Raw genomic sequence first — 14,496 nt, 5'->3', positions numbered from 1 at the left:
AGGAAACTAAAAAAGAAGAGCAAATTAAATCCAAAGTAAGATGAAAAGAAATAGTAACAATTAGAGCAGAAATCAGTGAAAATGAAAGTAGGAAATCAACAGATAAAAATCAATGAAACCCAAAGCTGGTTCTTTGAAAAGATCGTAAAATCAATAAGCCTCTAGCCAGGCTAGCCAAGAAAAAAAGAGAGAATACAAATTATTAATATCAGAAATAAAAGAGGGGGAATCTATTAAAGAAATTGAACCAATAATTAATAACCTTCCAAAATAGAAAACACCAGTACCAGATGGGTTCACTGCTGAATTTTACCAAATATTTGTGGAAAAAATTATACCAATTCTCTACCTTTCTTTCAGAGGATAGAAGCAGAGAGACTACTTCCTAACTCATTCTATGAGACCAGCATTACCCTAATACCAAAACCAGACAAGGACATTATAAGAAAAGGAAACTACAGGCCGATATCTCTCATGAACGTAGATGTAAAAATTCTCAACAAAATATTAGCAAGTTGAGGGGCTTCCCTGGTGGCACGGTGGTTGGGAGTCCGCCTGCCGATGCGGAGGACGCGGGCAATCTAACTCACCATCTTGATATTGTCATCACATGCAAGTGTGTGTTGAAAACAATGATGAAGTTCTGATTTGAAGAACTTGCTATCACAATTAGGTAGTCAGTCTGGACTCCAAAAGAGAGGACATCACTCAGAAAGAAGTAGAAAAATCCAGATTTGGATTTGAGGTAGCTTTCTGAAACTGAGCTAGACAGTTCCTGCCCTTCACAACTTGTATGGTTTTGCTATGTACACTAAGATGAGCTTCTTCAATCACAAAAAAAAAAAAAAAAAAAAAAAAAAAAAATATTAGCAAGTTGAATCCAACAATGTATGAAAAGAAAATCTCTTCAGTCCCTAAGGTGCTGACATACCCCCTGGATGAAAAAGACTATCTTTGGCTATTGCCCATTTTGCAGTGGTATACTGATAAATGTTTAACAACCAGCTCTCTGGGAGTAGGGAGGGAAACTCTCAGTTATAGCATCTGCAATTTTTGTGGTGCAAAACACTCCCACTGTGGTCAATATCTCCCTATTAATATGATGTCACTAAACTCTCAAGTGGGAAGAGATACATGCTCTCAGCGGCAAGATCTAGAACACCACTGACAATATGCCAAAATAACAGCTAAATTCAATCAATATAGAGGCTGGGAGATAACCAAAGAAAGTCTGAAGAACAGTAAGCCTATAGAAAAGTGAGCAAAACAGCAGTAAGCCAATAGTTACTCAACATGAAGAGAAAAAAAATCCTGACTTTTGTTTTATGACATTTACTAATATAATTTAGCTTTTCATTATATAGACATTAGATATCATAGCTGACAAACCGTACAAAGGTTGCTCTAATCCAGTATTTCTGGTTCTTTTTGCTTTGATATATTATTCTATTATAATTAGATTTCTAATTTTTCAAGATTAAAAAAACTTGGCTTTTGGTTTATTTTAAGATTTCATAACAGATTAATTTTTGTAATGTAATAGAAGTTCTGAACTGCAAATCAAGATACCCAGGATCTAAGCAAGTTGGCTTGGGAATCAGACGACCTGGGTTCAAATCCTTAATTAACTTTTTAGTAGGTATGTAACCTCAATGAATTAATTATCATATATTTTCTGAATCTTAGTTTCCTTTTCTGTACAACAGAATGCAATATCCAATGCAGAGGGTAACTACTACTCATTTTTGTTTGTCAATATCCCTTTTTTAGACCATCTCAGCTAAGGTGGCTCTCCCAGTTATGCTCTATCACTTCAACTCTTTGAGTTTGTCCTGTATGCTTATCAATATCTGAATGATATTCTAATTACAGCAGTTAGAATGGTGCTCTTTTAATCATTCATGATTAAAAGAATGAATTAATGAATGAACAGCCACTCTTCTATTCCATATGATTTCTTTCGGGCTGTCAAACAAGAAACCCTGCCCCTCTTGATACAAGGTGGGCAAGTAGCCCAAGCTGGCTCTCAGAGCAGTATCCTCCCAGACTACCTGAGTTCAGAGGTGAGCCTGGGACCCAAACAAAATCAAAGAGGGTTCTTTCTCAGAGGCTCATACAAGTTATGAGAGAGAGAGAGGAACTTTTTTCCTCTGAGGCCTTAGATTATAAGGCCGCTGTGAGCCAGCTGCCAGAAGTCATATTTCCCACCACAGGGAAAGAGTTTAATGGAGAAATAAAGGCAGAGAAAGTAAAGCAGAGATGAGAGATGGAAAACATGCTAGTGAAAACATGCTAGTAAAAACATTAGCCAAATCCCTGGATTCAATCATACCTGAAAGTAGAATTTTCTATGTAAGCTACGTATTTAAGTTTGATTTCTGTCACTTTAACCTGAAAGAGCCCTAATATACCACACCCAGTATATTCACCGTAAGAATATTTGCCCCAGTTTTGCCACCAACTAATTGGCTGTAAGGCAATTTTGCTGTGAAAGATAAAACAATGATCGACAGGTTCGACAGTTTGGTTTCAACTAGTTGACAGTGGTTTCATTTCTCCATTGACTCAATGCTCCCATTTTTATATTATATACATCTTAGGCCTCATAATGGTGACTACAGTGATGAGCAGACGTGAGGGTCTTAAAATAGTGGATGATAACAACTATGTATAATGACTTGATAGAAAATACGGTGATAAGAAAACTTACTGGAAATGTGAAATGAGAAAGTGTAAAGCCAGATCGCATACTATACTAAAATGATAATATATCAGTTTGTAAATCCTTTGGTGAGCACAATCATCCCTCTCACCTGTCAAAAGCAAAAGTTTACCAAGCTATGGCAAATATAAAAGGGGCGGCTAGTAATTCATAATGGTCTTCAAGAGCATTAATTATCGATTCTTTAGCTAATTCAGGTACTAATTCAGCTAATTCAGCTCTCCAAGCTGTCTTTATAAAATCTATCGCACAATATTAGAAGTTGGAGGCAAAAGAATCAAGCTTCTCTTATCGCCGCAAAAGGAAACGGTTACATGCTTCCCGGTAAGTTTCTTGAAAATGGTGAAAATTTTTGCTGTTTGATAGTGGAGAACATTATGTAGCCAGAATTTTGGTATTTGGGACAGAATCTGGCTTAGATGATTTGGTGAAATATAAGGACTGAGAATGTGATGGAACATTTAAATGTAGTCCAGATATGTATGACCAGTTATGTATGTTACATATATTGATAGGAAATAGCATCCCTCGCCTGTTCATTTTACGTTCAGGGATATCTGAAAATACTTACAGCATATTTTTTGTATATCAAAAAGAAGTTATGTCCAACATAAGATCCTGAATCCTTAATGATCAACTTTGAGAAAGGAAGTATCATCGTTTTCTAAGACATACCCCAGTACAACTATAACATGAATTTACACACATTTTAAATGTATTCAAATATTTTCTGTATTTTCATTCTTCATGACAAAATGTTTTAAAATTTTTGTTTTTAATTTTTCATCTTAATTATATCCTTTTAAATGTTCCTCTTTTATTTTATCTTTATTATTTTATCTTCTACAACAAAATTGTCTTATGGTCTGTTTAGTTGTGCAGCAAAACTGCCTGCAGCAAAGCTTCTTACAGTGACGATACCTAGAACCCTAAAATACCTTTGTTGTAGTGTTGTTTCACAAAGTCAAAAACAACACGTAGATAAAGTACTGAGCATGGTTCCTAGCACATGACACATATTTAGTGAATGGTAGCTAATATTATTTTACTCCTCACAGCTGTGTGTTTCTGGGCAGGTCTTTAACCTCTCTAGGCTTCATTTATTTCATGTGAAAACGAATGACTGGATTAGCTGTTATCTAAGGTCCTCATTATCTCTAAAATTCCATTAATTTGATTAAATCAACATGATTAAAAATACAGCACAGTTTAGAGCCTTTTGTCATGTTCAGTTATATCAGGTATTTGATGTAACACTGATTAATGTCATACCTTCACAAGTTCATCCATGAGACAGGACTAAGAACACAGAAAATGAATACGTTCAAGGGTTGAGGCTATAACATCTCTTCACAATAAAGAAGAAAAGGTAATTATAACTCCTTTGTAGGAGTTAGAAAGATGCAAGTTTTGCTTATTGGTGGATTCTCACCTGGGCAAGGTCTAACGTTGCACATGATTATTTCCACAGCATTCCCTTCACATGGCTGCCCACCATGCTGAGCTGATGGATTATTGCAAGTTCTGGTCCTGGTTCGGTTGCCATGTCCGCAGCTCCTTGTGCATTCTTCCCAAGGGCTCCACTCTGACCAGTTACCATCCACTATCCAAAGGTGACACATTACACCATTAGATATATTTCAGTTGAAAGAACTAATAGTGAGACAAGCCATAGTTAGGGAACAGAAATGAGTATCTACTGAACACATGCCTGTCCGGTGAATAAAGAGGTTTACCTGGACACAGCTTATGTTGACAGTTCCGCATTTCTGAATCCGATCCCTGGCAAGGCTTCCCACCATTGGCTGGAGAGGGGTTGTTGCACACACGACTCCTCTTTTGGATGCCTTTTCCACAGGTGACACTGCAGGATCTCCAGGTTGACCACTGGGAAAAGCCACCATGAACTGCAAGGAAAACATTGTACTTGGTCTCTGTTTTTGTAAGTAAAAAAATTGTCAGATTTCATTTAAGATATGCACTGGGTCTAGCACTGAATCTATGAAGGCTGAGAGATTGCTTATGGAAGCTCTTCTTTACTGTAAAATTAAAACCTAAGCAAGAGAGAAGAACTTCAAACTGCTAACTAGAGTTTCTTCCCAGCTCCAGTCCTGACTCATCTGGACATGGCTGCTGAAAGAGTCAGTGACCAAGAAATTTATATGCTATTTACCTTTTGGAAATAAGTCATTCTTTAAAGCACAAATATGCATTGTTTTTTGAGAATAAATTTAACCTAGTTTTGAATATAAAATTCAGTTCGGGATTTTGAATTATTAACTTGGTATTCTGCAGCTCTCATCTGTATTGTTTCAGTCCTTTCAGTTTGTGATGTGATTTTTGTCCTAGCCCTATAATCTAGAAGTATCTTAAAGGTAGAGGAGTCTTGGACTAAGATGCTTAATGATTTTTATGATTTGGATCACTCCAGGTGCTGTTTAACATGAATATCCCAGGGTGAACGAATCACACTCACCCTGGACTATTACTGGCACTCTGACAAGGACAGAACCCATCAAGTTTCGAGCAACACATTCATATTCGGATGTATCTTCTTTCTGAGCAGCGGTAATATATAATGAGTTGTTGGACAACACATTAATTCGCTCATCCCAGGGGATAGAGTGCCCCTGACGGGACCATGTAATGGTTGGATGAGGCTCTCCAGTTGCCTGACAATTCAAGACGACTTTGCCACCAGCATCAATAATAGTTTCTATTGGCTCAAGAGTGATAACAGGAGGACCTATGGAAGAAACCACATAGTATTTCTTAGCTTTTGTGTAATTATATTAACATTTTAAGCCATATTATAAAGTAACATTATTTTGAAAAAAGTTAGGCTGATTTTTTCATACACTGTAGCTTCTCAACTATTAAGGTTGTAATGGCTATTGATAGAATGTTTTATTTAGTAAATGGCAAAAATTTAAAATCCCCAAGCAGTCTAGCCTAGAGCATGGGCTCTACAGTCATGCTTTTCTGGATTCAAGTTTTGTCTCTGCTCTTTACTACCTTTTCTGAATCATTGTGTCCTTAAAAATGGTGCCTAGTTCACAGGATCTTGTTTGACTCGACTAAGATGATTTAATAAGCACAGCTCTTCAACAAGGTAAGCACACAATATTATTAGGACTATTGTTACTGTTAATAAGGTAAGCACACAATATTATTAGTACTGTTGCTGTTACTATCATTGCTTTTGTCTGTGTTTTACATGGTGAACGTTCAATTCTTTCCCTTACATTATTTTTGAGGTAGGGAGTCATTATCAACTTATTCTTTCACCAGTGGTTATCATCCTTTAATAAACATATATGAAGAACCTACTTTTTTGCCAGGCATTGTGCTAGATGCTGGGGGCACAGATATAATTTCTAGCCTCAAGGAGCTAACAGTCCACTTATAAGACAGACAAATAACCCATTATTGAGCTGTGCTATAATATACCTGTAGAGTTTGGTAACAGAATAGGTAGAATAGAATTTAGTATACAATAGGTAAAATTGTGGTAATCTGGGAGCATAAACAATAGTGACTCAATAGATCATACAAAAGCCTGTCACTGGAAATGAAGAGGAAAAGGAAAATATTCAAGAATTGTTAAGAAGGTGGGAGTGATAGAACTTAGCCATTGAATGGTATGGCATAAAGGGAGGAATTGATGACTACAGGGTTTTGATTTGGGCAATACAGTATATCTTTGGGCAATCCAGCAGAACATAGGAGAAAGAATAGATTTCTTGGGAGGGAGTAAGGAATGATAATTTGCATCCATTTAGAACTGCTGAGCTTGAGATATCTGTAGGACATTCAAATGGAGATGTCTACACCACAGTTGGAGATGCATATTCAGAGCTCAGAATAGAGATATGGGCTAGAAATATAGATTTGTGAGTCTTTCATGAGTGGATTAAGATTGCTTCAGAAGTGAGTCTAAAATCAGAGGAAGAGATCCAAAGACATAAACTATTACAACATCATTATTTAAGAAATGGACAGAAAATGAGCCTGTAATTGAGTTTCTTCCTTGAAGAAACTCAGGAGAAAATGGTATCCTGGCAACCAAAGGGAGTTTCAAGAAGGAGAAAGAGGTTAACAGTATCTATACTGGATGACAGCTGTTCAAATAAAGTTGTTGGAAAGAATGTAAACGGAATTGCAAAAAACTGCTGACAGAATGTTTATCTTTATACTGGTCTACAGTGTCAGGATAGAACATGAAAGACTTCATGGAGAAGAAGCTTGGACTGGATTTTTTTTTTTTTTTTTTTCTTGCGTTATGCGGGCCTCTCACTGTTGTGGCCTCTCCCATTTGCGGAGCACAGGCTCCGGACGCGCAGGCTCAGCGGCCATGGCTCACGGGCCCAGCCGCTCCGCGGCACGTGGGATCCTCCCGAAACGGGGCACGAACCCGCGTCCCCTGCATCGGCAGGCGGACTCTCAAGCACTGCGCCACCAGGGAAGCCCCTGGACTGGATTTTTAAAAATGAGTAAGATTACACATAGCAGAAAGGGGGCTCCCTGGAGAGAAGGAAATAGCATAGAGATGATGGGTTTAGTTTTGAAAGGATGATTCATCCAGGAGAGCAGTAACATGCAGGTTTTAAACATTTGGTTAAAATCTTATAAGAAAATCAGAAGGGTTTATGTTTGAAAAGGTAAGCAAAGGGGATTGTGCTTATTCTTGATAGAGTGTGTCGGGATGATAGTGGTGTTTTAGTGAGACTGAACTGAATGGTGGAATGATTTGCTCAGTGAGAGTTAATGCAATCATATAATTCAAGGCAGTGGCTGCACATTATAGGCCAGGAAATGTATCTGGAATGATGGAACATAGAATAAAAATAGAAGTAAAATGTGTTTCATTGTGATATTACTATGCTAGTATTTTATGTAAAGGTACCACTGACATGTCTTTTACAAAAGTAATTATTTCATATGAGGTTTGAATCCCTCAGTGAGTGTTATTAATGTATTATTCATATATATGCCCACATCATCCTATACAATTGCCTTCTTACTTGATGTTTACATTAACATCACTAGGAACTTTCAGGGCTGGTGCTTTTCCTTCTCTCCCAATGATGAGATTACATTATGTATTCAATAAACTGTTGCCGAATAAAGTAAATGCCTCAGACTAATCACGTAACACTAAATCACAACATAATGAATAAATGAGCTTGTCTGTTCGTATTATTATGGTCAAAGAAAGTGTTAAATAAAACTTAGAATCTTAATTTAGATTCCACATTTGAACATTTCCAACTGCACATAAGGCTATAAATTAATTCAACAATAAAATTCCATATGTACATCTTTCAAAGTTGAATTAATTCTGTCAGTCACATAATGATCAGTTAAATACGAGCATTTTATCTAAATGAAGACATTCCTTCTGGTGCTTTAATCTTAATTTTAAACAAATTATATTTTTGGCTTTTTTATATCCCTCATTTATTACAATGAATTTATTGTCAGTATGTAGATGAGCTAATCTAATCTAATGCAGCTTTTCTTAAACTGTCAGTGGAACACTCTTCCAGGAGAGATTAATCATGAGATGACCTACCTCCACTCACCCAACAAAGGGGTGAGGGAGGTTTCATGGAAATAACATTTTTGGGGGGAAATGTAGAATATTATATTTTCCTCTTGTTGAGTTATAACTAACTCACATCTGCATATCAACATTTCTGGAAATATCTGCAGTAAAGAAATTGGTGCACCTAAGCAGGGCTTGGCATATACTAGGTGCTCTTTATATATTTAATTAATGAATAAACCTTGTTTAATCTATTTTTTTCTCAGACTTATTCAATCATGGCACTCTACTTTTTTCCTAATGACATCCCACAAAGTTATCATTTGGTAGATATGTATTTTAATAAAACATTGTCTTAGCAAGACATACAAACAACCTGAGTGTGTCTTTCAATGGATGAATGGATAAAGAAAATATGGTATATATGGAGTAGTTTGGCAAACAGCTGTTAGTTTGGCAAACAGCCGTTAGTAAATGCTAGTCTACAGCATCTCTCAATAGTGATTAAAGAAAATGTAAATAAATTCATCCCGTTAATTACTGAGCCTAGTCTCAAAATAAGCTGATTTCCTTAAATTCTCAACCGAATAACATTGTTCTCAGGTCAGCCCCTGAAGTGGTTCTGGGGACTGTCAGGGAGCCATTGGAGTCTTTCATGTTTTTCTAATTATGAAAACCTGTCTTCCAATGGTTTATACTGAGGGCCTTCATCATGAGCATGATAATCCTGCTCGGAGCACATAGTTATTTCACGGCAGATTGACAGCAATCGAGCTGGAGCACTCTTCTTTTTTTTTTTTGTGGTACGCGGGCCTCGCACTGTTGTGGCCTCTCCCGCTGCGGAACACAGGCTCCGGACGCGCAGGCTCAGCGGCCATGGCTCACAGGCCCAGCTACTCCGCGGCATGTGGGATCTTCCCGGACCGGGGCACGAACCCGTGTCCCCTGCATCGGCAGGCAGACTCCCAACCACTGCGCCACCAGGGAAGCCCCAAGCTGGAGCACTCTTGAGTTCACTTACATTAGTCTTTATTTTCAACACTTATTTTTCAAGTGCCAGAAAATGATATTTTTGTAAGTTCATTACAACAACCGTGAGGAGCTGTACGAAGGGTACTCGATTGAATATATTGCAAACAACGCAAAAAGCTCTGCTACCAAGCAATTGCAAGTGTGAGCTGCATGTGTTAGATAAAATATATTGCAAAATTATATCAGTCTTATGCTTGGTAACAGCTGCTGCATCAGCAGCAGCAAAGTAAATGAGACAGACTCTGAAAGCTACCATTAATGTACTTGCTAGAAAGTTAAATGAACAATTAAATGGACATTTCTTAAAACAAGTGTTTAATTAGAGTTTGATTAAGCAGCTTACTCTGCAGAGTCAGACTCATGCTGCGCTCCACCACCCCAGCTTCATTGGTAGCTACACATGTATAGTCACCGGCATCTTCATTCTATGGAAATAAGCAGTGTTTTATAAAAATATGTGCCTATAGAACAGCGCAAATCACTTTTTATTACCATGATGCTTGTTTATATGCAGTTTTGTTTTTGAGACGGTATTTCAATGGAAATAGAAAAACTTACATATATTTAACCACATAAATAGATTTTTTTTTTAAAGAAAAGAAGAGAAAGAAATTCCTAGCTTAATTTTTTTCTGAACAACCTATCATTGCTTTCAGGGGACAATAACTGGCAGGAAACCTAAGCAGAAAATCACATTTTTTACAATCATTTATCCAAAATTATCTTATTAAAGAAAAATGCCAACACTATTCTTATAGATAGCTTAAAAAGCATTAAATAATCAGAACAAATCAACGAATATCTAGTTCTTTCTTATGGGGGATGTTAAAAAAAAACATTAAGCTTAGCCTCCATTTAGAAAGCTTGAAATGTAGGAAAGAAAGTGAGGAACTAATTTACTAATGATGACAAATCACAGAATGTAAGTCACAAATTTATACATATATGTTATAGAAAATAAGGACCACATGAGTTTAGATTTGATGACTAGAGACACAGATTTTGCTAAGGTCTTGTGAACAGAAGAATTCTGGTCTTATTAATAGAAAGAGTAAGTCAGTTAAGAGGAACTGAATTGAAGGAAGTGGAGGAGGGTGGGAGGAGAGAGACAGATGTTGATTTAGGTGTTTAATCAGGGTATCAATGCATTATCCAAATAGAGATTTCTAGTAGGAAACTGTAAATGGAACTTGAAAGAGTTTCAGGGTTGAAGGTACAGGGTTAGGAATCTGAAATTGTATGGTGGAAAAAAATTAGTATTAATATTGATATTAGAAGAGGTACCAAAGACTTCAGAAGTAGTAATGTTTGTGTAGAGGAAAAGGGGGGTAAAGCAGTAATGAAGAAGCCTGAGACTCATTCGTGTAGCTAGAGGTAGAAATCATCTCAAAATTGAAGGGACAACCAATAACATCTAAGGATGAAATAAAGCCAAGGAGAACAAAAGACTGAGAGTGGCCCACTGGAGCAGGTGATTGGATAGTATATACTAATTAACTAATTCAACAGTAGGTTAACAAATTACCCTCATTTAGTCTAGTTAAGAATTTTTCAGATAAAATATCTCATTCACTTGACCGCCAAATTAGAATAACTTAAAGTACTAATCACTGTCTGAATTACTGAAGCTTTTGGACAGCCTAATATAGTTATCGACTTGGTGATGAAATCTAACATTTCTTTGTAATTTACAATGTTGTAATTCTTCAATTTCCGCATTCTAAAGCAGATTTGAGGAAGTTATCTACTGATGTTGAACAATAGGTCAATGATGGAGAACAAAGCAGCAAAATTATTTTATTGCTTGTACTTCTTTGAAGGGCTAAAAATCATCAATTTGAACCATTGTTTCAGTTTTTTAAAAGAACCCATTGATTCAGATTTTATGATTAAAATAGGAATGCATGAGAAACTTTTCCCATCCACGGCACCTATAGAGAGGCATTGATTGTGACAGTTAAAGTGCATACTGACAATTCCAGTGTGACTTACTATAGTGCCATAAATGGCTAGGGAGCCGTTTCCAAGTTGCCGAATTCTGTGGCTAATTTCAATATCCATCCCCCTTCTGCTCCACTGGATAGTTGGGGCGGGATCACCTTTCACCTCACAATTCAGGATTGCATTACCACCAAGTGGTTCAATCCAGTTAGAAGGGTAATCACCTTTGAAGACTGGAGGTTCTGGGGAAATAACAAAAGATGAGTATAAGAAAAAGGAAGCTCCAATAATTTCTTTGTGATTTTGATCTATTTAAAAGATAATTTAGTGAAGAGGGGAAAAGCCACTTTTGAGCCCCATGGATCTTCCAGAATTAATTGCTCATGCTAATCAATGAGATAATTTTGTCCATTTCAATAACCTAAGTGGATGATTCCATTTTGTGCCAAATGATCTCTTTACATACTGCTTACCTACTTTTGAGTTGAATGTTCATTAATTTTTTTTATGTCATGAATTTGCATATCTGTGAAATAAGACTAAATGGATTAATAAATTGAAGTTATATTGTATTACTATACAATAAGGAGGCAAAACACAAACCATTCATCATAAATAAATTACAAATTAAAAATAGAACACTTTTATCTACCTTTCACATAAACAAATCCAATTGCCTTCACAAAACCAACGCTGTTCTCTGCAGTACACACATAAGTACCCGAATCTTCTTTTGACATCCTTTCAATAACAAGTTCACTGTGTCCATTTACACTGTCAAAGTGGGCTGAAGGAAACAAGGTAGAAAGCAACATAAATGCCTCTCAGTAACCTAGGAAAATAATCAGTACAGCTCAGTATTTTGCAGGTTAGACTTATGAATTGGTCAGCAACTGAACCAAAGAGATCTCATTATGACATTGGAGGAGAGAGCCTTTTCCAGGGATTTCTTCCTGAGCTATTTGCTGTGTCTCTAGACACTTGTTTGAAGAATGAAAAAAAAAGAAGGCACAGGAGAACAGAATGAAAACAAACATCTTTCAAAATTAATTTTTGATTTGAAGTACACCTTTCATCTCAAAGGGTTGCCTAAAGCTGGCTCAGTCTCTCTGGGTTTCAAAAAATCTTTCACTCAGAAATATGACATTTTCCATTTCATTTCTCATACCACTTTTCCTCCCAAACAATTTACATCAAAATAGAATTCAACTGACCTGGCAGCTCAGAGGGGAAAGCATGAAAATATACGCTAGTTAGGTAATAAATAATAACAACAAGATTAAATTTGTAATAATTTGAACTTCTCCATAAGTGATGATGATATAAATATTTACAAAGGTATTTACAATACTTGGAATAGAGTATAAGATAAACATGCTAATCCTAAAATAATCAATACTAAATAAGGTTTTGATTAGACCAGCCAATATCTAATTATGTTAAGTATGTTTACCGTGCATGTTCTCTCCCATTCAAATTATCTTTTAAAGATTCATACTGCTGAATATTATGTGGAAAATTAAGCTTTAAAAATTTAAATAGCTAAGTTAGTACTACGCCTTCAGAAAAGAGTACTGATTAAGTTTTTTAGAGTTTATTTTTCTTTAGTAAGATATACTATTATTGTTAAGGTGATACAGTTGGTGAATTCTAGTGATTAACATAAATCTTTATAGCAGAGAAAACTCAAGCTTATTTACTAATTTTCCAGCAAAAGGCGTTTGTAAATGCAGTACTTCAGAACTCAATTTTGGGATATGCAACAATTTCTCTTTACAGACAATATCTTTATGCTGGTCATAAAGTCTAACAAATAGAGACACTTGTCCTCCCAGGGATGAGGGCTCCTGGGCTTTAAAAAAAAAAAATGGAGATTGGTTTTGAGTTCTCTATGGGTGTACTATTCACTTCTTAAGAATTAAATTACCAACCTGGGATAATATTGTTATTGAAGGTCCATGTTAACTTGGGCAATGGAATACCAGTTGCTTTACAGTTTAATCGTAGCTGTTCTCCTTTATTTAATGACACATCTCCAGGAAGTTCAGTAAAAGTGGGGAGAACATGCACAGTCAAGCTGACGGTGTGTGTGTCTTCACCTGCAGCATTGTTAGCAATGCAGGTATAGGTGCCAGAATCCTCTGGCTTAAAGAAAGAAAAATCATACGGCTTAAAATTACTTAATCTTACATTATACTACATATAATACATAAAATTACATAGCTTGGTCCCCAAAGGAGCACTCTTCTTTAAAGACAGTTTAAATTTCCATCTTGTAGTCTGAACCTTTTTAAATAACATAATTTAAAATGTATAAGAATTTAAACCAAAGCCCATACCTTATAGAACTATAGAATTTATAACAATAAGATCTCAGAAAACTTTAAAGTTTATTAAACATCAACTGCTGTACTGCAATGTACAAATAAAGAGCAAATAGTCTCAAAGGCTGTTAGAATCTTGACAGCATAGTTGGCTCTCTGGGTAATGTGGCACCAAAGTCCACCAAAATTATCAAAGGAAATGGCAAGAGTAAGGGCAATAACACCTGCAATTCCAAAATTTCACTTGCTAAATCCAGCTCTTGGCACTCACTTTATTAGATGTATTGGCAGCATTAGACACAATTCTGGCTTCCTTCTTTTTAAAACCATGTCTTCACTTGGCTTCCAGGACACCCCATTCCCCTAGTTTCCTTCCTACTTCACTGGTTGCTCCTTTTCCATCTCCTTTTGCTGGCTTCCCCTCCACATTAATGTCTTTACGTTGGTATGTGAGAGGGCTCAGTCTTAGTTCTCTTTTCTTCTGTATCTGCACTCACCTCTTTGGTGATCTCATCCAGTCTTATGGCTTTAAATATCATCTATCTACTGATGAGTAACAGGATGTCCAGCCCAGATCTTTCTTCCAAATTCCAACTACATTAAACTTTTCATTCCAACTCTCTGCTTAGATGTCTAAAAGACACCTCACACTCATATCCAAAACTGAACTCCCCATTTCCCCTTCCTGTTCTATCTGCAGCCTTCACACCATCTCAGTTGATGGCTACTTTGTTCTTCCAGTTGTTCATGCCTTTGTTCTCAGACATTTGAGTTATCCTTTATTCTTTTCTTTTTCAGACTCTACTTGCTATCTAGCTAGGGAATCCTAGCTTCAAAGTATGTGCAAAATCCAATCACCTCTCACCCCTTCTCTGCTAATGTTCAGCTTTTTTTTTTTAATTAATTTTTTTTTTTTTTTTTTTTTTTTT

General features: G+C 36.3%; 1 protein-coding gene across 1 annotated transcript in view; it reads right to left on the bottom strand.

Annotated features, from left to right (window-relative positions):
- Positions 1 to 14,496, bottom strand: part of HMCN1 (hemicentin 1) — a 543,624-nt gene that overhangs the window by 77,716 nt on the left and 451,412 nt on the right. The window contains 7 exon segments of the mRNA XM_007451144.1: positions 4,155 to 4,325; positions 4,459 to 4,629; positions 5,199 to 5,468; positions 9,646 to 9,727; positions 11,295 to 11,485; positions 11,896 to 12,030; positions 13,175 to 13,388. Coding sequence (XP_007451206.1) covers positions 4,155 to 4,325; positions 4,459 to 4,629; positions 5,199 to 5,468; positions 9,646 to 9,727; positions 11,295 to 11,485; positions 11,896 to 12,030; positions 13,175 to 13,388 — 1,234 coding nt within the window.

The sequence above is a fragment of the Lipotes vexillifer genome, unplaced genomic scaffold, assembly GCF_000442215.2.
Source record: "Lipotes vexillifer unplaced genomic scaffold, Lipotes_vexillifer_v1.1 scaffold343, whole genome shotgun sequence".
Classification (NCBI taxonomy): Eukaryota; Metazoa; Chordata; class Mammalia; order Artiodactyla; family Lipotidae; genus Lipotes; species Lipotes vexillifer.
This window is presented reverse-complemented; position numbering and strand designations above follow the sequence as displayed.